The following is a 26,499-nucleotide window of genomic DNA, read 5'->3' as shown; positions in this document are numbered from 1 at the left end:
CAGAAGGGAGGAATTAAATGTGTGGTGTCGCATGGGCCATGGCATATATAATGCTGAGGATTTTAGATCAAAGTCGAAATTATTTATTGGAACTTGTCTATTCGATTAAGTAGCACTTTTTCACGTCAGTAGTATCAAGGATAGCACCCCCCAAACGCCCCCCTTTCACTGCGATTTGAGGAAGGTCTTGAGCATGACCGTGAATGGATAAAGAGGAATGGGACGACCAAATAGACACTTTTACTTGTGAATTGACGAAACTTTGGGCAGATTGATGAAGATGATAGCATATAAAATAAAATTAACGTTCCTATAGGCTTCCTTTATCAAGGGTACGAAAAGTAGATCCCTCGGAACAGGAGCGAAATCGAAGGGAAAAGATAATGGTAATACAATTATATTCGGATAAACTATGAATATAAAGTTTAAAAATCAAAGTCGAAAGATTTGTTTCAGAATCAACCTCCTAACAAGTTTGTTTGAAAACTATAGAAAAAACAATAACTGATTCTATGATACATAATAATCGGAACAGTCAGTATGTATTGCTTCCACCTTATTAATGTCACGTCGTCAGAGGTAGAATGGTTTGTTTGGATTTTATACTTGACTCACAGGTGTCTAGAGTGAAGACTAGTCTGTCTCAGTCACTACTGAAGGCTGTGGAAAAATGCTGAATCTGGGTTCTGGGGCCATTATTGATCTATAGGAGTTCTCTGACTGGACATTCTGGGGTCATAATATTTACGTTTTCTTTCCACCTAGCTACAAGAAGCTTACTAGCAGACAGCAACTGTCGTCCACTGTTAAACGTAGCTCCCATCATCCTAAATTGCGTACCAACCATTGCAGTCTTGGACTTGCCCGCATCCATACACATTCTTCAAATCGTCGGTCCACTGGGCAGCAGAGCATTCTCTTACACTACGTTTGCCTTGTACAAATTATTGTTATAATCTATTTTGATATCCTGAAAGTCAGCACTGAAAATAGCCAGTTTAATTATGTAGTTTTAATTTCTTAAATTTTTAATTCGCATTTTTGTATTTCTGACTCTTGACTGTTTCTTTGTCAACAAGATAAAAAGCTATACATACATTTAATGAAGCTTTAATTTTAATAGGTCTGTCTGCGACTGATTGTATGACTAGGGTACCTATATAATAATTAATAGGGTGGAGTTAATGATGAGAAAGCCATCAACTTTATAAAACTACAATTGGGAAAATTCAAATCAAAGCCCGAAAATAGCGAAAAAAAAACTTTACTTGTCATCCAAAAATAAGTACATAATCATAATCACAGCATAATTTAGAACAATACCAGACAACTGACATTACCAACACACTTGGATAATAAGTATAAAAAACTTTGTTATTTTACTGAATATTTTGAAAGGAATAATATTTTCCTTTTCCATTAGTTTCGTGAAGTTTGCTTTATTTTTCGTGCTCGTTTCTATCTTCTTAGTACTACTATATTAATTTTCTGGGAGAATTATATTTTACGTAATGCCTGGAAAATAAAAAAAGGAGAAAATAATTAAAATTGCACCATTTAACTATAACGATAACCAAACTATAACCAGCCATATACTTGCAACCTATTGGTCAAATCGCCAAATAAGACAGCTGAAAATGGATTGGAACTTTAGTGAAATGGCACAACACACCATTAGTACTTTCGGTAAAATGACCTATTGAGAAAATTCGTTAACTGTGATTTTAAAAGAAGCATACAGATTTTGATAAATGAATTATTCTAATATGGGGTTAGATGCCTTTTTTGGGTGAAAATGCAGAGTAAATAGAAGAAGAAAGAAATAAAAATGTTGATACCTGTTGGAGTAGCAATGAGCGTAGGGTCTTCGGCGAGGAGAATCAGATGTCTTAGTGGACTCTGTATGACGTTTCCGTGGGGACACCTGTTAACGATAAAATAAGAAATTGGGAATTGAAAGCGAGGAAATAAAAACGTCGAGGAATCAGGGCAATCCAAAATTAAGAGATCGTCGATATTGAATTGAATTTTGCGGTTACCTGTCGTCTAGGAGAGTAGCATTCATCGAGCCTCTTCGTTTTGCGATGGTGATCTGTGAAATTACAAGCAATGAGATATTTACTAGAATAAACCAATTTTAGTACAAAGTCTGGAGTCTTAAAAGGGCATAGGCTACTTTTTATCCGGGTCCGGAAAGAAGATTACTCAGGATGCGGGAAGAAAGTTCAAACTCACTTCTCCGGCTTCCCAAAGGCGATCTGGCCTTCTCTCTGTCCTGATATTTCGGCATCTGAGCGAAATAGTCCCCTTGAGGTATCCGGAAGTTGTAGGCGAATAGTTCGTTGTAGTATTTCTGACTCTGAAAACATTTTAATCAGTTTCGGAAGGCACCTCAAATTCTTATTTTTCGTTAGGTATATCGATGATAATAATTATCTTACCTCTAAAAGGTACCGAGATGGTGACATGATGTCATTCATTCCAGGGAGTAGACCTGTAGAGGGAAAACTTGTCTCATCACAATGTAAAATATGTATATAATTCAAAACATCAAGCCAACATTATTTGTAAAGAATCTTTGATTGTTCTCGTCCAAGCTATCGTTTTATTTCTGAGATTGAATAAAGAAGTAAAGGTTTAGCGACATAACTGCCTAGTTCATTCCATTTAGCGTTTATAAGCAAGGTCACTAAACTGCGTAAGATCCAGTCATTTAGACCCTGTGTTTAGACTCACTTATGTCTTAAAATAGACTCCAGAACGCAGTCCTAATTAGCGCCATGTGTACGAGAGATTTTTGCAAATTTTGTTCTAAATTTCATTTTGAAGGGATTTATTTGTGTGTAGCTTTACAATACAGAATGAAGCATACTGAAATGTATTTAAGGAAGTTTATTTATCTTTGCACTGGGTTACCTAAAACTGACAAATGCAAAATTATGGAGTATTGGCAAGATTTTAATGTTTTAGTTTATAATTAATTTTGCAAATATTTGCATGCCATGGCAAATGGCAAACATGTTTTTAAGCACATATTTAATTGTACCATCTTACATACATGCACCTGCGTGTGTATGTATGTATACACATGTTTATGGCAAATACATTATTCTATTCTATTCTGTGTACCTGATTGATTGAATTATTTTGTAGGGGATGGTCAGTCAGATGTATAAATTATTTTATAAGGTGTACATTGCTCACCGGCCGGTATAATCTGTGTCCTGCTTCTAAAAGTAACAATCCTACCGTCCGTAGTCACTCCACAATTCTTCCTCTTCCTCTTAACTTCCTTCAACTCTTTCGACTCTTTCAACTCCTTCATGTCTTTCAAATCTTTCTTCTCAATAGTATTGTACCCTTGCTTCTTTTCTAGAAGTATTTCATCATTGCCTCTTCTTTCAACTAGAGGGCTCCACCAGTCATTAGTGATGGTGCCTGTATCACAAAGTCTGGTTTTATCTGTAAGTGTCGCTTGGTTGGTTTTGGTAACGACTTTTACCCTGAATTTTCTTCGTCTTGGTGAATCATCGTAGTCGACGGCTGCTAGGCTACAAATGGTCGTATCTGTTTTGGTTTCATCGCTTCTGTATGAAATGGAGCCGTATGAAGTATCATCAGTTATAGTTTCTGTTAGCATGTAGCTGTCTTCAATAGCATCTTCTACTGTATCGCTAGCTGTAAATAAATCTCGTTTTAAATAAATACTTAGATTACATTCCCTCACCGCTGCTAAACCACAGCGGGAGGAGGCATTTGATGATGATTAAATATACCTGCTCCGTTCCGTCGTGGGTAAAAAAAATGGGTTGGGGTCTGGGTAGAGGAGATAAGATTTTCTCCAACGTAAATATTTGCAAACTTCATGGTTACAGGTTTTGATTTCTTTTCTTCAGAAAATAACTTACGTTTTAACACACATAGGCTGCTTTCGAGGGATAATTTTTCACTTCGGTCTATTAGCACATTGGTGTCAGAATCTAAATCAAAAAGAAAATAATAGGAAAATATGATGTAATTTACAATAAATTATGTTAAAATATATAATTGAATAGGTACATTACTACCTTATTGTAAAAATTCACAAACTAATTGTAAAAAAACCGGTCAAGTGCGAGTGAGACTCGCGTACCGAGGGTTCCGTACGTACCTGTTCATTACGAAAGGGGTAAGTAAGTTAAAAACGGCTGTATCTTTTATTGCGTTGGCTTAGAAGTTCCATCTCCAGGGGACAGCAGTATTTGTAATATATTCCAGCTTGAAACCCCCACGAGCTCCTGAGAAAAAGGGTCTTGACTGACAGACATTCAGATGGACGGACAACAAAGTGATTCTACAAGGGTTCCGTTTTTAGGGTTCCGTACCCAAAGGGTAAAACGGGACCCTGTTACATAGACTTCGCTGTCCATCTGTCCGTCCGTCTGTCAAGGGACTGTATCTCATGAACATAATAGCTAGACAGCTGAAATTTTCACAGATGATGTATTTCTGTTCTCTGTAGCAACAACTTCTGATAGTATATATTTTAAGGGGTACGGAAACCCTTAGCGCGAGTCCGACTCGCACTTGGCCGGTTTTTCCCTTTCGGGGTACGGAACCCTAAAAAACCCTAAACCCTAAATATAAGTTTTTGTGTGATTACCAATTCTTTTCTTTGCATAAAGCTTGCGGTTAGGATAATGCGTACCTTTATGTGCCATCTCTGTAAATACAAAACATTATATCAACCTTAAAGAATATTCTTTATGCATTCAACACCCAAAAAGCAGCAGAGTATTAAATTGGTTTGTAGGTTTAATCACATAACAAGCCCTAGAGCCAGTTTTCTCAAATCTACCATACGGCCTATAAAGTGGGATTGTAATCCAGGCTGGTTTTTAAAAGTTTCTAAAACTCAAATTGATTTTAACAAGACCCAGGAATCGAACCCGAGACCCAGCCGTTTGTGACTACTGCAACTTTTACTACGAATAGTAACCTATCCTATACTCAGTTGTGTGATTTAACTTCTATTCATTCCGGTTATTAACTGGCAAAAAGATCTGACAGCAAAAAATCTACTTTTGCAATGAGGGTTTTCTAAAATGGTGTACACGAGGTGGCAGCACCGAGGCGTCAGGTCCAGGTCCCTGTCAAAGCGCTTATCTTTACCTTTTAAAAGTATATTAATCATCTACAACTCACTAAAACACAAATAACTGTGGTTGAGTGGATAAAAAACTAAATCATATTGTGTAAACAAATTCTAGTACATTACGTTATCTACCTTTCAATGTGCTTTTCCTTACTACCAGTGACTTTTGCACCCCTCTTTCTGGGCGGCTCAAGTTTTAGTTCGGAAACCTTTTTCTGACCGTAGTCCATCATGAAATCAATAACACTTCCAATATAACAGAATTTCAAGAAACAATAAGTTCGGCACCTACAATTCCATACTTTTTGACAGCTGTTTGGACCAGACGCATACGTGGCGCCACCCGGTGGCAGAAAAAGGAGAGAAAACCCTCATTACAGCCTTTTTATTGTCCCACTGCTGGGCACAGGCCTCCTCTCACACGGAGAAGGATTGAGCATTAATCTTTCTCACTCAATCTTTTACACTTACACCTAACAAAGAATTTAAACACATCTTACGTCTATGTTGAATCTTCTTATTGGCCATTCGAGTTTTCGAGTCACTCATCCCGTAGAAATTACCGGAGCTAACCATGACGGCTGTGGTCGTAATATCCAAATCAGTTGCCGAGTGCTGGGTTGCACAAGTGCATAGTTGTGCTCCCCTAGTAGCGCTGCTTTGCGCCGACGCATCTGGTCATGAAGATATCTCATAAGTAAGGTACATATTTATGGAGAGTTACACCTTTCAACTATAACGATAACCGAACCGCTATTAAATCAAAAATAGTTTATTAAAACTTGGCTGCAAGACAGCGCTTTTTGAACGTCAGGAATTTAGAAAAGACAGCCCCCGAAACGCACGCCATTCACCACTTGCTATGTGTTTTTGCTGGGAAGAAGTGGCGCAACAAACTCCCCAGCAACGCATGTCTGTCTGTAGGTTAGAAGAACCTTAAACATTGTTTTTGTTATATAAATTTGTATACAATGTAATTATTTATATTACAGTATAGGACAATATGCAGTATCAGTTGCCAAAACCCCGATTTGACCAATGAGTGAGGAATTTCAAGGCAATGGTTTGGTTATCGTTATAGTCAAACGGCGTAACCCACATGTCTTCTAGACCTATACCTACGGCCACGGCAACTGTTCAAAAACTACACATCAGGGCGGGACATACTGTAGTGCACAGTCGTTTGCGCATTTGGCATAACTACGGAGGCAGGAAAGATGAGCGGAAATCGCATAAGACAGGTAGGTCAGGCGTCTTTTTCTAGGTCAAATACGTAATTTTGGCATTACCAAAACGATCAGTTACGAGTGAGCTAACGAGGTTTTAAGGTCCTTTGACACGTCTGTCAATGATTTTGGGTACCGATTAAAAAAATTGTGGGTTCCAAAGAAGGCGTATAAGGGCGGAGAAAGTAACATTCCTCGTCCACCGACCATCCGCATTTTGGCGCGCTACTTTCTTAGGAGATTTTCCTATAAGACATCTTCGCTCGTCATTTTCTTCTCCATGAGCATAAAACTGTTATGCCTCCTCTACAGTTCTCGCGAAGTTGACCGAAGTAAGAAGAATATGAGAGTGAGGAATGAAACTTTGTCCTACTTTATCTCGCCTTAAATGACCTCCAGACTCCAGTTGTTGTGACTTTCTGCGCCTGAATCAAGGGGTCTAGTGTCGCACTTCATCTTACTGCGTCCAACTTTTATGTGCACTATATACGTGAAGGAACTATATAGTGCAGAGCTATGTACATTAAAGCAACACAGTTTGTAAGTATACGTAATATGTAGATAGTTATTGAAGTAGACCCCAGCACATCAACCGTACTAAAAATAAAACCAAATCAACAGAAACAGCATTTTTATCGTCCAACTGCTGGGCACAGGCCTCCTCTCACACGGAGAAGGATTGAGCGTTAGTCACCAGGTTTGCTCAATGCGGGTCGGTGATTTCAGACTTTATAGTCCAAGTTTCCTCGAGATGTTTCCCTTCACCCTTTTTCAACATTGAACCTTTTAGAGATACTCGTAAGTTGAGAACCTATAAAAGTTTGAAAGATTATAGTAGCTTGATGTGCTCGCGTCTGTACAGAAGTAATTGGATTTACTGCAAAGACACTTCAGGGATCCAACGGCTTTGCTCCTAGGACTTGCTTTTCTGATTGGTTTCCTCTTCCTTGCTTGCTTTGCATCTGTCTTATCGTACTGACTTTCCTTATTGCAGAACTTATTGGGGCAGTCACCAGCTTGACAGCCCCTTAAATAAAAAATCGTGCACGCAAGTTTATTAGATTACTTTTTCGACAAGCAAAGAAATAATGGAAGAGTTCATGTGAAAGATGATAAAGCTGGAAATAATATTACTTGTGGGAGTATGTCAGAGGTTAGGGACGAGCAGACATATTTTTCCTAGATTTCTGTTCAATCAGTCTAAGAAATACTCGGAATAATTGGTCCTAATGCGAACGAGATAACTATATATGGGGCTGGTTGACTCGTCCCGTGCTCTAAAGGCTTTTTATTTCTCTGGACATAAAAAACTTTGTACAGGAATCTCTTTACGGTTTTTACTGACTTTTGATTTTCTTACATAATTTTTTAAGGCTTTGTCAACAAGATAAAAAGTGCAACAGATTTTAATGAAGCTTTAATTTTAATGGAGCTTTGTGCAAATAGGCGGCATATTGAATGGACAAATAATGGATGATCCTTATGGGAATACGTGAGTACCTACAGTCAGCAAGAAGTAACCTTACTGACTGTAGGTAATAAAATAGAAATATATCTATGGATGTACTAACCCGGTTGTAGTCTCAGGTATAGCATGCATTCCAATGCTCACTAGAAACAATGAAAAATAATACAATAAACAAATTAAAAAGAGATAGTTAAAAAAATAAACATGCTTTTTGTAACGTTTCTTAGCTAGTCATGTAGTATTGTCATCAGAACTCGGAGCGTGTGCAAAATTTGATCCCAATCGAAGGCCGGGAAGTGGGTCAAATTAAGATTCCAAGATTTTCTCACATACATAGTCACAAGTGAAGCTAATATATAAGCGTGTAAAAAGACATTAGTCACGTGTTTATGGAAACTTTTCCTCCATACAAAAATTTCCACAACACTTAACGAACGTCTGCGTAACTTTTCTCATCGTAGTATATTATTTGAGGGTAAGCTGATATCATTAACTAAATGATCACTATAGGTATAAGGATTTACATTTATTTTACAAAAAATATTGTACTCTCAGGAAAATCGGATTACTGAATGAACTTAACAGTCGGTAGACACCATTTTTCTATAACGATACGAACCATCGTCGATTTGATCAATGGGCGATAATTTCTCGTCTGGATATCGTTATAGATAAATGGTGCAACTCACCCTATGCTTTCTATATCAAAACGCTAACCTTTTTTAGCCATTGTCTCCCTGAGTTCTGCCATCATTTTCTCCCGTTCTCTCTTAAAACACTCTTTAAGGTCTTGCCTTTCTGCTACACAGACAGAACTTCTCTTTTCAAGATTGTCAAGCTTTTTTTTCTGTTCTTCTATCTTCTGGTCTAATAGCCTCTGTTCTTCTGCCCTCCATTTTTCTAACTCCTTCTCCCTCTCACACCTCTCCTTCTCCCTTTGTAACCTCTGCCTCTCCCTCTCAAACTCTTGCCTCTCCCTCTCTAACCTCCGCTCTTCTTCCTCCCTTTCCCTCTGTAACCTTTGTTCTTCAGCTTCCCTTTCTATTTCTGAGTCATCTAATTGTGTCTCATTGTCTCTACAACACTGAGTTTGAACGGCCTCTGGCTTCGCAGGTCTGCATGATCTTTCTGTTTGTGTAACACAAGTTTTTCTCATTTCACACGTCTTCTTAGGTCTTTTTGGTTTCCTCGGTTTCGGCGGTTTCGGCGGTTTTGGCGGTTTTGGCTTTCTTTCTTTGCATTTTTTCTTTTTATTTGGACAAGTTTCGATGGTACAAGACGGACCAAATAAGGAGGAGCAGAAATTCTTCATCAACCCGAGTGGGTTTTTGCACCTAGATAAATGTTATGTGGTAATATAAATTTGTAATTCAGCGCCATAAAAATACTACACACATGATTAAAGTGCTTACCCTGACTCCGATAAACATCTGTAAAACAAATACAAATTTTGTACGAAAATAAAAAATGATATAAAAAAAAACTGATGAAGATGGTGTGTAATTTTGTAAACCAAAACAAGCAATAGATGGATTTCTTGAAAGACAATATGAATGAAACGTAAAGATAGTGAGACAACAAATAAAGAATGCTAAACGTAAAGCATTAAGGCTATGTTCAAACCATACTGGATGTCAGCCGCCGAATATGAGCAAACGTTACACAGGTTATTGTATTTTCATACACATTCACTTTTGCAGTTTGGTTTGAATGCAGCCTTAACGCCAATTTTTTTGCAGGAGTATTTCATATACTTACTGTTTGACATGAGCCCATTTCTTCTGCAGATCATCGTAAGCCCCACATTTGCAGCGTTTGGAAACCTTCTTCTTAGTTTTGGAACATCGAGAAATGACTGTGGAGGAGGTAAAATGCATTGGTTGTTAAACTTCCCATAGGCCTGCTTTGGCGTATTCTGGGTTTCAGAATCTTTTGTTCTAAGTATGAGAAGAGGTCTTGTCTCACAAGTTTTAGTACTGATTGTTAACCAGTTTCTGGTTCAGTTTTGATGTACCAAAACCCAAGCCATAAAGCCTGTTGGTAACATCCATTTTAAAGGGATCCGTTGTCTTAGCTAAAAGACATTCTATGGGGGCTCGAAGAGTTTTGTTGCAGAGTTCTAAAAAATATAACCCAGTCTATGGAGGCATAAATTCTACGAATTAAAATTAAAAAAATATTTAAACACAATTTCGAAGGTACATAATTAAGGTATACTCACTTAATTCTGATCCCAGTAAGTTGTCGCTAAATGCAAATTTGGAAGTCGCAATGAACTCGGAGGGGTCCTAGAAAAGATATCATCCTATATACTACTAATAACAAATAAATGGTTTCCCGTTAGGCATCAAGGGACTGATTCAGAAGGCAGTACATACTCCTTGATATATTGTGAGCGCGTATTGTGAGGAGGTTTCTGTCTCTGGGACCCTAACCACCGGTACCTTGGACCCTATGCCTGATATCGGTGGCCATCTATTTTCTTATACTTTTTTGTTTTTGAATTTTATATTTAAAAATGTAGAAAAATTTGTTGTGAAATCAATAAAAGAACTACCAATAAATGGTTTTATTTATTCTGCTTTTTTCGTGAAAATTCAGCTGCAAAAATTTTGTTGATGAATCATATTGTTTTTACCTCTGCAAAATCATTTGAGAAATTTTCATTTTTGAATAACATGTCAGTGGCCATGACGCTGAAAACCAATACAATCAATTGATTACCATCGTAAATAATAAATAATCACCCTAATCTAAAGGTATATAAATAAAAGTAAATATAAGTTACCGCGGCTCTGGTATATAAAAGGCCTACGACGGAACACAAAAGTCTGACACTCCCTCACCACTGCTAACCCACAGCGGGAGGGGTCTTTTAATAATTTTTGGCGTCGTTAAAAAGTATATAATTAAATATCTCGACATTTTCATTAGTAACATGTATGTATAAATATAAAATAAACGATGGACATGATTTAATTCCACTTACTCAGAGTTTTGAGTCAGTTCTTTAGTGAACTGCCGATAGAAACTAGCTCGTTTCGATAAGCAAATTGAAGTTTCTGTAAAAGAAAAACATCTTTGTGTCAAATGTAGATGGACGAAGAGGTGGAGACCAAGGAAAAGATAGATTGGTACTTATAAGAGGACATAAATAAGAAGGGAGTGGATGTTAGTATGCCGACTGACGATGATGATGATTAATCGGTCACGGCGGCTGCGGCTGTTCAGCCAAGCCAACTGTGCAGGACATATTATAGTGCTCATACATTTGCGTAGACACAGGTAAACTCACTATTCCCTTACTCTCATAGCCCGACGGGACAAAATCCGATACGACTGTAGAGAGATCAGGCGCAGGACGCGACACTAACGTGCTCTCCGATGCACGGGTGTATCAATTACCAACTTCCGAATTCCAGGCTGCTTTCTGAAAGCTTCTAAAACCCACAAAGTGATTTCGGTCTGACCCGGAACTCGCACCAAAGACCTAGTGCATATCAGTCGCTAATTCGACAGCTAGACTAACGAGGCAGTTATGACAACAGATAAAGAGGAATGGAAGCAGAAAATATATTTCGCACTTAAATTTGAAATGGTGAAATGATTTGACAAGACCTACAATTTATGTATTAGGTATGTTTTGAAGTATTTAAGTACACTTGAGAGCAATAAAATCGCACACCCTAGATTTTGACCAAAAACAGTGGATATTCTTAAAACTCATTGGTTTAAGTAAATGAAAGGTATTTTTAATAAAAATACACACTTTGTTTAAAATGTCATGTAAAAAGAAATTCATTTTCCTGGAAGTTACGCGCAAAAACATCAAAACAACAAAATTCCTCGAATTAACTCGTTTCAGGTAGGCACTACTTGCGCCCCTTCTCGCAGGTATAAAAGGTTTTTTTAAATCATTTGTGCACTGAGTTCTAACGTGATAACCCCTCTTGTGAATACATACGGAAAACTTTGAAAAACATGGACACGACACCTGCAGAGGCTGCTCAAGTTATAGCCTTATTGGAAGCTGGGCAAAATCAAAGTCAAGTCGCTCGACAGTTGAATTTAAGTCGATATTCAGTTCGACGTGTGTACCAGAGATTTTGAGAAACTGGAGGCTATGTTCGGCGACCAGGATCAGGCCGCCATCGTACTACATCAGACCGTGATGACCGCTTTCTAGTGACAAGATCTTTGCGAAATCGACATCTGAACGCGGTTGAGCTAGGACAACGCGAAGAAGCGAGAAGTACGCAATGTCAGCATAAGTCGGTGGACGGTCAGAAGACGATTGTCTGAAGCTGGGTTGAGTGCTCATCGACCCGCAAATAGTCCGAAATTGACCACAGCCCACCGACAAGCCCGGCTTCAATTTGCTCGAGAGCATTTAAATTGGACGTTCGATCAGTGGAGGGCAGTTATGTTTTCCGATGAGTGTAGAATGACTTTACATGGCCACGATGGACGCTCAAGAGTCTATAGAAGGTCATCAGAGCGATTTTCACAATGCTGCATTAGCGAACGTGTCGCTTATGGCGGTGGATCGTGTATGTTTTGGGGTGGCATAATGCTCGATTCTAAAACCGACATTGTCTTCATTACTGGGGCCAATTCTGGCCCTAGATCGAGAGGATTAACAGCCCAGCGATACGTGGAAGAAGTCCTCGAACATCATGTTAGGCCGATTTCGTGGCTTATGGGGGAAGAATTCCTACTTATGCATGATAATGCCAGGCCACATGTTGCTAGGACAGTTCGCGATTACTTGGAAGACGTCAGTATTAACGTGATGGAGTGGCCAGCTCGTAGTCCTGATCTCAATCCTATCGAGCATGTATGGGATGAGCTGAAAAGGCGTGTTCGAGCAAGAAGTCCAGCTCCCACACATCTCCAAGCGCTGCAATCAGCCATTGAAGAAGAGTGGAACGGTATACCACAAGAGTTCATAATAAAGTTAATACGGTCGATGAAAAACCGTTTAAGAGCCGTAATTAGAGCTAGAGGGGGTAACACTCCATATTAATAAAGATTTTATTGAAAATTTATTGATTTGTTTCAATTCAATGTCTTGTCCGCTAAATGCAATAATCACAACTTTACATGCAAGTTTCATTTTATCTCCTGAAAGATCCTTCTAAGCATCTTACATGCACTTTAGTGGTATCGTTGGAAAGGTAATGAAATAATCTTTAAGTATCCATTGAAATTTAATAATTTTTTAACAATTATAATAAGAAAATCCAGCTTTTTTTGTTAAAATTCGGGGTGTGCGATTTTATTGCTCCCGAGTGTAGTTTATTGATTTCTGACACTTACGCCAATATTACATTTAATCAAAATAAAACTACTTTCACGGATAAGCATGGATGCTAGATGTAAAGGATCCGAAACGTCGGGCTTAAAAATTATTAATATTGCCGCGATAAAATCCGTAAAAGTAGTTACATTTTCAAGTAGTTCTTACCATCTCTAGGAAAACTTTTGTCTCGAGCAAGGTTCAAGGAACTCATCATTTTGTGCAAGAAACTGGAATGTGGTAGAGAAGGTGGCGTTGGCACGATGCTCACTTTGTTGCGAACTTTTTCTACAGTTTTCTTGCTGCAGACCTTTTCTGCAACTACATAATGCAATATTATTATGACAAAATCAGATGAGGATATTTTTTCAAAGCAGATGGCCGATGGGGTCGAAAAGTGGTGGAATGGAGACCACGGACTAGTGAGCGCAGCGTAGGACGTCCACCAACAAGGTGGACAGACGACCTCATAAAGGTCGCCAGAAGACGCTGGATGCAGGTCGCCTCCAACAGGTATCTAACTATCTATATAAGGGGGAGGCCTATGGTCAGCAGTGGACGTTCTATGGCTGAGATGATGATGATATTTTTTCATAATCATTGTTTGCCATGTTGGGAAAAAGTGCTTTTTACTCACGTTTTGAAAAAGGCGTAAATATCTTCAAATATTTGTCGGACTGGTGTGTGATGGGACATGGAGCTTTTATTATATCTTTTTTGTCCTTTTTGTCTTTTTTTTCTTTTTTATTCTTTTTATCCTTTTTAGGTTTATCCGGTTTATCTAGATGAAAAAAATATTAATTTGTAATTGAAAAAAGTAAATTGAAAATTTATACGAGATCATAAAAAATTAAATTATATGTTTGGGAGACCTTTATTTTGAGTGCCTGCTTAATTTCGGACGGATTTCGGACATGGACACTTAGCAAGTTATAGCAATAAATAAAGCAAAGGGATTCGAGACTAACGATTTTAAGAGGTCCCAAAGTCAAACGTTACAGAATAGATTTTTACTCACGTTTGGGTAGAGGCGTGAATATCTTTAAATATTTGTCGGACTGGTGTGTGATGGGACATGGGGCCTTTTTGTCCTTTTTATCTAGTTTCTCTGGCTTTTCTTTTTTATCTTGCTGAACAATTTTTATTTTGGGACCGTTCCTTTGCGCGTGCGGTGCCTCCCGCCATTGAAATGGCAAATTTTTTAGTTGAACCATCTGGAAAAACTAAGTATCAATAGTTGAAAATATTGACAGTTCCGACTAATCCGAAATAACGACATATTATTATGACGACGTACGACGAAGCATGGCATCAAGATTTTAACTTTTTTGTTTGAACCTACTAATCTCATAAACTGGTTCGATTTGAAAAATATATTTCCGGAATAGATAGCCCACTCGTCGAGGCATATAGACTACTATAGGCTATATTTTACAAAGGCTTCAGGGCACTTGGAGTAGTTCTCACGGGACGCGGGTGAAACCTCTGTCAGCAGCTAGTTTTATTTATATTTGGATTGAGCCAAACTTACACCGATGATCTTATTGGTCGTTATTGGAGGGCCATCGGTAAAGAAAAAAGAATCATCATTTCCTTCACATTCCTTATCTTTCCTATAATCCCTTTTGGTCCATTCCCATTCAGCTAAAAATGCTGATATTCTAAGGTTTCTTGTATGTTTAATATCCTTTCTCGCAAAACATTCTTCTACGTCCGTTTCATGCAAGTCAATGCTATCTTTCCGTTTTTTTCTTCGTTTATGATTTTTTTTCTCTTTCGATATGGGACTGTCTGATCTGTTCTGGGCAGTGCAAGGCATTATAGCGCATTTAAAATTATTCCAATGGTTCGAGAAGAACGTGTGAAATGCAGCTATTCTATAGCGCGAGTTCTTTGTTTTAGATTTATTCAAATCTTTCGATTTTTTTGGTTTTTTCAAGCTATCTTTCTTGGAGTCTTTCTTTTTATTATTCTTTTCGTCAATGCCAGTGTTGTCTATAGGTTTAGTAGCATCGAGATTTTCTTCAATAGGATTATTATTTGGAGTAACTTCGTTGTTTTGATTGGATTCATCATTACCGTCATTACATTTAAGAAATTGTCTGATTGCTTTAATGACACCTTTTAGTTCTTCGTACACTTTCTGTTTATCTTTTCTTGTGGTATCTTTCTTGCCTCTTACAATGCTTTTCAAATTTCTTTGCCGTATTGCCAAATTGTGACCATTTAACGATTTAGATGTTAACAACGATTTGACATGAACATTCAAGATATTGTATTCTAATACCTGGTGGGTATGGGTCTTTACATTAGGTCTCTTTACATTTTCAGTGTGAGATAACTTTGTGTATTGTTTCTGATTTGGTTTATCTTTTTTCTTTTTATTCCTACTCGTCTTTAGTTTTCGTGTACGAAAGTTATTGAGTAACATGTTTAATATGACACCGCGATTTCTATCAGTATTAACACCGACAGATTTTGTTCTATTGGCTACTTTATCAAATTCAGCAATTTGTTCAATTGAATAAGAGTGATAATTTTCTTCAGCTTCTAATTCTTCATACAAAATTTCAGAAGTGTGTTTCGTGACCCAATCCAGAGTATACTTTTTATCCCAACAACGTATTTTCATATTACTTTTCATGGTTCTGTACTGTTTAAGGAAATAGTTTGTGATAATGTCTCTTTCATACTTATTGGCATGTAATAAGGCAATTGCGTCAAAAGGCCCTGTTTTATTTCCACTTCTAGTAAAATAATGCCATCTACTGTTGTGTTCGCTGCTAGAAGATTTTGTGGAATGACTGCTATCACTCATATACATGGCCTGTAATTTGCAAAAGAGCTTTGTTTATTCTCACTGTTAATATTTTATCATTAAGTTTGTCGTTAAATTGACTTACATTTAAAGAGTGTCTATCGTCATAAATTCCAGCATCGCTGTCACTATCATCGTCTGTAGAACCTCTAAGGATAAACATTTGTAAATTAAACTCAATATTCTCAAAATTGTTATCATGTCATTTTCCCTGTCCCATCATTTTGAACTGAGATAAAAATATGATTCTCAATTTTATGAGTATGAATGTAAATTCGTCTCGCGTTTGGCAGAGCTGATTTTTATGCGGTTTCAGCCTGCTATTTGTCAGACATAGGAGAAGGTTTTTGGTACTTTATTATTGAAGTCGGTTTTATGTATGTGTTTTAACTTACTTTTCGAAACTGACATCACTGAGGTCACCATAATCAGCGGGTGATAGGCAGATGGTACACAGTTCACCAATGTCTGTGAAACAACTTATGCAGAATGTACCTGGGCAGCCCGGGGTTTCGCACCTATAAAAAACAAGATACATTCTAGAAAACAGCACCTCAGTGAAATTATAATAAAGATAATACTTTGTTTGACGTAGGTACCACTACAAGTAAGTTTAGTTTCACTACAAACACGGTAATCATTGTCAACTCAGCTGTCATTTGAATATCTTTGGCAGTCTTTATCAAGGTATATCGTTTTGAATGAGCTGGATTGAGAGAAGGTCAGATAGGCAGTCGCTCCATGTAAAACACTCGTACTTAACAGCACCCTTTTAGACTGGAATCCGATCCAATGTAGTTAGAGAAAAGCTTTCGAGGAAAATGATGAATCCTCACTTCGTTAATCGAGAGTCAGGATCGCTGGAAGAAGCTGTAGTTCCGCACAACAAGCAATGGTCTTCACTTGGACCCAATCCGAGCAAACATCTGAGGCACTGAAAACTAAATCCTAATTGTTATCAATTCTTTAAAGAAACGTTTTGATTACAAGCAGGCTAGTTTCAGTATGTTTGTTAGGAGTTAAGACCGAAGAGCGTCTACACCTAGGTGCAGGAAGTAGATACATAGAGGTAGTAGTTAGTATGTACATAGGGGCAATAGATAACGGAGTACATCGAGAGAGTATATAAGGGAGTAAGCACAGGGCACATGGGGTCTGTTTTGTTCTTTTCAGGAAATAAATCCCTCTTTTCCTTAATTAAGCCACCTGCCACAGAATGAAGTTGTAAAATTATGAAGGTCCCTACTAACGTAAAAATGTCACTCATGTACGGATGTGCATCGACGAGCTTTTGCCGTCGCTACCGGTGCTGTCAGTACTGAGTATCGTGCATCGAGCACATGCACAAGAGAATATATTTTTTAACTGTATCTGCGCAAATAATTAAATATTGTTAAAACTTACGGTACACGGCGAGTGACCCACTGTCGGAACGTAAGTGAAGCCTCCGACGTATACTTGTACTCACGATGCAGTTTCCTTCTGGCAAACTTCATGAAGCTGGCTGAAAATCACTCCAGGTGTGTTAAGAGAATCAATGATGTCGTCCTAGCCGATTATCGGCCATGGCGGCTGTTCTCATATAAGGAGATTAGCCAACCAAGCCAGCCATATTATGTGCATAAGTATTTGCACAAGTGCACTCACTATTCCTACACTCTCATAGCGCGATGGGGCGGCAATCCGACACCACCGGAGAGAGATCACAAGCAGGACCGACATTTACGTGCTCTACGATGCACGGGTGAATCAATCACCAACTTTCAGGCTCCAGGCTACTTTGTGAAAGTTTTTAAAACCCACAAAGCGATTTCACCCCGACCCGGGAATCAAACTCGAAATCTGGAGCTCAACGTGGGAATCAATAAAAATATAGGTACAAGAGTTTGAAACAAAAGTTGTGTAAGTACTTCTGTCTTTGAAGTTATTCACCCTCGTGAGCCCTCGACCGATTTCACACTTCACAGGTTTCAAAGGATTTTCGTCGGGTCTCCAATTATTAGAAACTGGCTGTTTCCCGCGGTTTCATCCACTATTTTAAGGTATTATCCCTCATTTTATAGTAAAACGAAAATATTAAATGCAAAAGCAAAATTAAACTTAAGAACTGCTGAACTGACTTAAACGAAATTTCCTACACAGACACAGACAGTCTAGAGCTTAAAATTGTTAACGCTTCTTTACCAGGCACTACTATCAGGCTACGAGTTCCCTCAGGACGCAAATAGAACCATGGGAACGTAGAATATATTATACCATACCTCGTGTCCTCAAGATATGGTTATACAGCCATGTAGCTCTAGCTTTGGCACGCTCGGGTCTATAGTGTCCCATGATCAGGTGACGTAGTCGCAGCCCATATGGTTCGAATAGAGCGAAGAACCATAGTAGAAAGATTAGGACTCCTAGTGGAAGAAGAGAAAGAAGAGTCAAAACACAAACTTAAGAGACGAAACTAGGAAAATAGAACATATCGTTTAGTGTTATATCCTCATATATATATAGATACCCATTTATATGGCTACTTAATGGCAGAAACCGCTGGCGGGAGATAATTATAACATGAAAGACAACGTGAAATAAGTTTTTATTAAGCCTTATGAAATCGTACAAACACAAAGCTCTTCACATGAAGTCATCTTCCTCTATCTATATATTATACAAAAATTGACATTCGCATGGCTCAAACTTTGGGTCTCTCAATATTTGGGAATACAAAAAAATCTTTAGCTTTTTGCATATTGAAACTCGTTCACCTAACCCTCATACTTATTTCAAGTTAAATAAAGAAGACAGACTTACCAATTTGAGTATACCTCCTCAAATCAGGCGGATAAGGATCCGGCAAGCACGATATAGGAGAAGGTGGTGTGAACTTCAGTGGTATATCTAGAACACCTATTATAGACTTGAACAGTCTAGCCACGAAGCCAGTGCCAGTCACATGAGCACCTGTGTGGGGCATACCCGCTGTAAATATCATATCATATCGTTTATTGCATTCCATAATGTACATCAGTTGGAAAATATTTAATGATAGTCACAATTATGGACACTGATGGGCACAGCAAAAATTTGAAGAGAGGATTTGAATTGATACCATTTACTGTGGTGGTGTCTTGGATATCTTCGATTTAATGACGACATCATCTCGACATCATGATTTTTATAGGGAAATGACTAACTTGTGGTTGGGATTTTTGGAGGAAACTCCTTACTCAATCTTGCTTTGAGCACAGAATTGAGGCTCTTTCTAAAATATTTTTTTTGCAAAAATTTGATTGATCTTCATGAAAATACACAAACTTACGCATCATATCAGTGTGGTACCTCCCATGGTAACGTATGGTCATCAACACCCAATACAAACTGTAGTCAGCCACCATATGTATCAGTAGCTTGAAGGTAGTTATAGCCATGAACACTGCTGAACGATTCAGATAGACCTTCTCTGAAGCCACGAGACGGAAAGACGTTGTCTGCAAAAATTTATTGTAGGATTATAAGGTCGTCTATGTACCCAAAATTTTAAATAAAATAAGCATGTGTTAGAGTGTGCGGATCGGATTTCAAGTCAGGCAAGGGCAATACTAAGTATCTTTTTCTAAATAAGGATTTGTATTTCCTAAGTAGATTAACACCAATGACGAAGGTGATGGTGAAACACATCCTGAGGAATCCTGTATTTGAACGTCTGTAATCGCCAACCCGAATTAAGTAAGTGTGTTGATTAATGTTCATTCCTTCTTTGTATATGAATAGGGTTGTGATCTGCAGTGTTTAAATAAAAAGGGTGATGATGAAGATAAAGTAATCTTACTGTGATATATTTGGCACGTTCTCGTCTGTTCAAAGGCAGGACCGTTTCTCTGCCTTGACGCTGCCTTTTCAGATCTAATTCTTGTAACTCTTTGGTTACATAACGATTGTCAAATCTCGAGCGGGTCTCATACATGTGTTGGTAGTATTTTGCTCTGAAAATACGACTTTATTTATAAGCTTGAATAAAAAATTGTTCACACTTTATTATACTGAAAAATTGATTTCCACGAAAAAAAATGCAAATTACTATCATTTTAGCTTTATTCTTTGGCTATTATAGAATTTCAGTTTTTAGTATTGTATTTGATTGTCTATCTCAAACTTACTGAAAGAGGATCATACATATGTACTTAAATTGGTTCGAGACTCATCAAAACGTATGCTTGAAAAGATTTACTACGTAGAACAAATACTACATTTATCAAACCTGAATATAATAAGCAGCAGGAACAAGCTCGTCACACAAGAGCTCCAAGACAACCAGGTAAGCAGAGGATCAGCTCTGTTCCTGATCTCCGTGACGATACCAGCGGCGACCTGACTGGCAGACCTGCTGGTGTTGCTGCTGAAGGAGTAAGCGTGACTCATGTGGACTTCCACGTGGAACATCGCTCGCATGTGCTCCGAGAAGTTCTTTAGTTCTAGAAGATAGGAACTAGGTTATCGTTGAAAGTCAAGTTTGATGGTGTGGGTAAGAAATGTGTTGAAAGTAAGGTATCTTTCAGGTGACAATTTTAGGACCGGTTACCGATATGAAAGTTTATTTCAGTTAGATAACAAATTCATTGAGGAAAGGTATAGTTTATTTTTGCGGCTGCGCGGAATTGTGTGTACGGAAAGACGGTGAAACAACTGACAGATATAAATACAAAGAGTACATAACAATGCCTCTCAAGCTAGAGCTAGAATTTTAAATTACATTGAATACCAGCTAATCTGGCTAATTATCATAGAACACAATAACGTAGGTATGTATATTGCTGAGGATAGATATTGAATGCTAAATTGATCGCAGTACATTTCTGATTGCCGTTGAATGGAAATTCCAAACTGTGTTACGGTTTGTACGGCTGGAATGGAATGCTATGAATTTGCGAAGAGCTGACTCAACATCTGTCTATCTACTGCTTTCATTGTGTGAATGAATACTTTGCAGTAACTTTGGAGTAGGTCTATGGACTTGCTTCAGCTCTGCGATTAAACTGAAATATTGTAAGTAATGGGCATTCGTAACTTTTTTGGTATAAGCAGCGGCTGAGATGTAATTTAAATAAAACTACTTTTACGGATATTATCGCGGTTACAAAATTATTTAAGAAATATTATGCAAAGGATTCGAAACGTTGAGATCAAAAAATATTTAATTTAACCGCGAAAATCCGTAAAAGTAGTTTTAATTAAAGGTCTAGGTAATATTCGCGTGCCAAAAATCAATAGCTAATCTAAGCTAAGCCTGATGAATCCAAAACTTCAACCAAACAAACAATTTGAATAAACTGTATTCTACAAAATCACAAATCAACTTACTCTTCCTAACACCGACCAAAACGGCTTCATCCAATACAAAATCGGTTGCATAACAGAAAGCCGCGAAAGGTTTCACTGAATAACAAGCAGCTTGTGCCACATACGCCACGTGGCACATCTGCGAAATATCAGGTCCTAAGGTCTTCTCGCAGTCTGCTATCCCTTCAGCCATAGCATTGTGGCATCTCTCGTAAGGAGTTCCGAGATTCTCGTTGCAAATATCGGTGACGGATTGCAACCAAGCGAAGGAAGAATGTATGACGCTTACTGAAACGAAGATGTGGTTTTTTGAAGAGTTTCTAGACTTCTCTCTATGGAACCAACTTTTTGGAATCGTCTAACTAGTGAGTGTTTTTATTTCACCATAATTACCTACCTACACATAGTTGGGATCAAGGCTCGGAGGATGATGCCATACCGTAGCGTATAAGTGTAGGAAAGAGTATTATAAAGCACCATGAGAAAATAATTATTTCCCTGATTGATTCTAATAAAAATGGCGTATTTACATAATCTGAATAGCCATCATTTCATGTATGAGAATGGACACATGAGCTGCAGATCGATCGCATAATTCTTTCACTAGAATTGCGAGCTATTGTTGACTTGGCAACTTAGATGCACAACAACATTCCACGTGCAGGCATCATCACATCGCACAAGAAGCTAATACTTCACTACATAGTATAAAACAAAGACGTTTTTTTTGTCCCCATATTATCCCGATGTATGTTTAAATCTTCAAACTACATAAATAGAGTGATTGAAGATGCTGGCTCAGGTACATATAATAACATCAATTAATAGCATGGCACCCGTGCGAAGCCAGGGCGGATCGCTAGTATTTTATAAAGCTAAAGAGTCTCGTCTGTTTAAACGCGCTAATCGCAGGAACTACTGATCCGGTCAGAAAAAAATCTTTCATTGTTAACAAATGTGTGTAACAAAGGTGGAAGCCACCAATGATATAAAACTTACCAACACTCAACACCAGTCTATCTATCCTGATGATCGTCTCCTTAACCCTCGCCGTGATCATCTTCAGGCGGTCTACCATCAGCTTCAAGGAGTCCTTCAGGGCGTTGAAAGGCCTCTTCATGAAATCGTTTATTTGGTGGACGCTGTTTTTTATCTGCTCCTAAAGTCGGACAAAGGTGGTTAATGTTTAAAATGAAACGAAACTGTATAAAAATCTCTCTTATAAAACGTCGTGATGTTAATCCTATGTTTTTTCCTATTAGGTTGGGGTTGGTTTACTCTATAGTCTTACGGGATGCACCTATAAATCCAAGGGTTTTACATGGACTACCTATCTAACCTCCTATGCAAAATAAACGTTTTCTATTTCTACTCCCTCAACTCAGTTACCTGGAGAACCCTTGGTAAGATTGTATGTCGACTTCTGACTACCTGTAACGACTGCAAATGAACAAATCACAGCCGAGACTCAATCATGGTTCATGGTATAGGTACCCACTAGTTTAACTAAAAAGTTTTGCTACATCACAAACAGTTTAACTTTCTCCATATTTACCTGCAAATAACTCCGATTTCCTAACCATTCCGCCAAGCAGACGATATAAATCAAACTTAAATCTAAACGATTTTTATTTTACAGACTAGATTTTGACTTATGAGGCTAAACACCCGACATGTTTACTAGTTTTGAAGCAAGTGCTAGAATTTATTGGTATTTTGTCTGTCGACCTCGACACCCTAGGTATAATAGAGTTATCTGTCGTTTCGGACGAAAAACTAAATGGCTTAGGGTTATTTTAGATGAGAAAATGTCACATTGATTTTTGCTTTAGGAGAGCTATTTTTGGAGAGCCTAGAGATTGTTTGAGCAATAATATTTAGATATAGGGTTTTTTGCATAACTTTTGATAGAAATATTAAAGCTGAGTTAGTTAATCTATATTAATATTACAATGCTGAATTGCTGAAGAGTTTAATTATCCAGACCGATATCAAGGGTAGTATCAGTGTGCGATATTCGAGGGAGGCTATCTAAGGCTGCCTTCATTCGGGTGCGCGGCTAAGTTCCTATGAGAAGCTAAAATAACGGAAGCAAGTAGTTTTTTAAATCAAAATATGAAGGCCATCCATCCTCCGAGCCTTTTTCCCAAACTACGTTGGGGTCGGCTTCCAGTCTAACCGGATGTAGCTGAGTACCAGTGCTTTACAAGGAGCGACTGCCCTATCTGACCCCTCAACCCAGTTACCCGGGCAACCCAATACCCCTTGGCTAGACTGGTGTCAGACTTACTGGCTTCTGACTACCCGTAACGACTGCCAAGGATGTTCAATGACAGCCGGGACCTACAGTTTAACGTGCCATCCGAAACACAGTCATTGGCGTCTAAGATATACTTAGAAAGTACATACAAACTTAGAAAAGTTGCATTGGTACTTGCCTGACCTGGAATCGAACCCGCGCCCTCATACTCGAGAGGATGGTTCTTTTGCCCACTAGGCCAGTCAACCAATAAACGAGCTCTCTCAAAAAATTGATACTTTCTGAAATGAGGTTGATACGAAAAAAAAGGAAAACATAATCAAATTGCGAAAAAATACTATTTCGCCATTCATTCTCAGCATGTGTAACCTAAATTACGAATAACAACCCCCTTACTTATAACAACCACAATTTGGCAGAAGGTCACATCAATTTCTTCTATATTTGACCTATTTTTATACATTTTCTTTATGCTCCAGTTGAAAGCCGTAATTAGTGGGCAACTGAAGTAAGAACGAATCTTAAGCTCACTTGCTTCACGAGCTAAGAGGTTTTGAAGAGTTCCTTTGATATTTTATAAGAACCACGGCATTGGAAATTTTGTTATTCGCTTTTGTTATTTGGTATAAATGCGAAATAACGCGTTTGTCTGTTGAGTTTTCTTGACAAAATTACCTGATCGAACCGATTTAAATATTATTTGGTATACCTAAAGATAGATATAGAGTCTGAGAAAAGATTTCCAGGTGAGGCTTTCTAGTAAAAAACATGTAGGTACAGCAGTTAGTCTACATCTGTACTTCTATGTATACCTACATACCTATACTACATATATTATAAAGAGGAAAGACTGCAAAAAATGCAAGAGAATGCAATTGCTTATAAGTCTCGAGGTTTACGGCAATATCAACTTGGCTCTTATAAAAATCATATTTCAAGGTTTTAGTTTTACTTTACTGCCAATCTCATACGAAGAAGGCTGATATTTTAGTTTTTATTACTATTTTGAAGCTGACATGTCTCGTAAATGCACTCTCAAGTTAAGCAGAAAATTCAATAGAAAATAGTGAAGTGACAAGAGCAAAAATTGTCGACATCGATAAAAAGTCATCTTCAAAATTTGTTGACTGCAAATTTCTGCAGTAGCATATTAGGTAAATCACGGAATAATGCATGGAAGAGAACGACCCTTGAATATCTAGCTAGAAATAATGTTACATAGTGTCTGGTAGAAGAATATAGAAGGAAAAAACATGCTGCACTGACCCCAGAGTGGTACAATTCGGGTAAGGGCAGTAGATGATGGTGATGCTGATAAGGGCAAAAAACACAACCCTCCGATTTGTAAGAAACCTCTGGTAGATAAAATTTTATGTAGGTTATTATTCTGCAACTATAATGTTCAACTCACTTGACTACAAGCCATAGATTCCGACAGCACTTCGGAATTCTTCAGTGTATTGGTAGCTGGACCTGTCAGGATCAGCACCAGAGCGTAACAGGTAAGGGTGTACCTTCCAACCCGGGAGAAAAACTGAGGAATCAGCAGGAATACTAGGCATCTGGAAGAAGAAGAATGATTGAGGACATAAGAAAATCATTGAGAAACAATAGGAAAATAGAGGTCCTTGTTAATAAATTAATAATAATTTATCGTGTTTTGGAACTGTTTTTGTGTCAGGCTATGGTGGCATTTAAGCTACACGGTGGTCTGAAATACTGGTTATCAACGTACTTATATAAAGAGAATGGGTTTACTGCTTACTTACAGCAACCCGTGAAGTTTTATCTAGGTAGGTACTCATTGATAGTTTACCTCGAAGGTCCTAAAAAGTTCTACTGTATTTCTCGATGTACGTTAATTTAACGAGTTTACGATACGTACCTAATCCGATAGCTAAAAGCCAAGCCCAAAGTCAAGAGCACTCCAATAATGGAACTCATAATAGTCGCGTGTATCAACGATATCGACAGTTGGAACACAAAGAACATGAAACAAAGATACGTCAGTATTATGCCCCCAGAAATCCCAACACACTTTTCAACAGGAAATTGGGAAATGTCTGATCTGTTCTCAAGTATAAGAAGAACTTTGCGACTCCACTTCCCTCAGGATACCATTTTTGGAAGGTCCTTGATATTCGCTTTTTTGTGTCATGTCGATAGTGTCGCCATCTCTGGGACAACGTTTGTTCCATCTGCGTGGGTCCCACCATTATCGAATTGATCTTCTCTTTTTCATAGTTGAGTCTATATTTTTCTATAGTTCGCGCCTTCCATAGAAGGGCGAAGAATGCCATGTTTTATGGCTTTTTATTTAGCTTTTATTGCTAAAATTCTCGTCTTTGTGTAGACGAAACACATTTTTGTGAATATTTAAAACCACATCCATACAATAAACGGTGACAGTCAGAAGACAGTTATTTTTTCTTCTGTTTGTTATAGGCCAGTAGAAAAGAAAACTGTAGTACAAAGCACGTACAAAGAGGTTTCATGTTTTTCTAGGTATTTTACCTAACTGGACACATAGGTGGTTTCCTTTTTATTGAGACTTGACTGGGGTTGTACAAATCATCAGTCTATGTGCGAATATTTAGGTGGAATCTCACCATAACAACAACCCGTTTGAATCAAGCGCCTTCAAAATAAGTGATATTTGTGAACGGGAGTTCTTGCTATGTGTTAACCACTAGGCGCTACACGTCCCTTAAAGTAATGGCTACTGTTGTTATTTGTATAAATATTTAACCAAGAGTTTTATTTGTTAGAGTATGCATCGTATCAAATCTTCGGTAAAAGTGCTGTTTCACCTACACTTGACAAGGCGAAATACCTAACTTTTGTGTATGAACGCATCCATAAATAGCAAAAAGGAAGTATTTATTTACAATTGGTACGTGTTTCATTGTACACTGTAATTGTGAGTATTGAGCTGCAGCATTCAACATAAGTATTCAAAAGTTCAA

The 26,499-nt window shown here is 38.0% G+C and overlaps 1 protein-coding gene across 1 annotated transcript; it reads right to left on the bottom strand.

The window, feature by feature from the left end:
* Nucleotides 1-1,260: 1,260 nt before the first annotated feature.
* LOC110381094 (uncharacterized) lies at nt 1,261-25,949 on the bottom strand. Its single transcript, XM_064040208.1, is given in 35 exon segments — nt 1,261-1,515; nt 1,839-1,924; nt 2,040-2,092; nt 2,236-2,359; nt 2,442-2,494; nt 3,205-3,678; nt 3,909-3,980; nt 4,688-4,702; nt 5,635-5,808; nt 7,239-7,387; nt 7,932-7,971; nt 8,546-9,162; nt 9,241-9,258; nt 9,587-9,683; nt 10,050-10,116; nt 10,467-10,524; nt 10,818-10,890; nt 13,296-13,448; nt 13,765-13,908; nt 14,146-14,341; nt 14,659-15,954; nt 16,031-16,094; nt 16,341-16,463; nt 16,782-16,886; nt 17,350-17,449; nt 18,207-18,350; nt 18,748-18,915; nt 19,256-19,424; nt 19,766-19,919; nt 20,195-20,408; nt 21,295-21,561; nt 22,273-22,432; nt 24,945-25,095; nt 25,419-25,557; nt 25,560-25,949. Coding segments are annotated over 35 exon segments (6,231 nt in total). The 5' UTR covers nt 25,834-25,949; the 3' UTR covers nt 1,261-1,475.
* Nucleotides 25,950-26,499: the final 550 nt, after the last annotated feature.

This window comes from Helicoverpa armigera, chromosome 21 (genome assembly GCF_030705265.1).
Source record: "Helicoverpa armigera isolate CAAS_96S chromosome 21, ASM3070526v1, whole genome shotgun sequence".
Classification (NCBI taxonomy): domain Eukaryota; kingdom Metazoa; phylum Arthropoda; class Insecta; order Lepidoptera; family Noctuidae; genus Helicoverpa; species Helicoverpa armigera.
The sequence above is the reverse complement of the archived record's forward strand: the minus strand, read 5'-3'. Positions and strand labels throughout refer to the sequence as shown.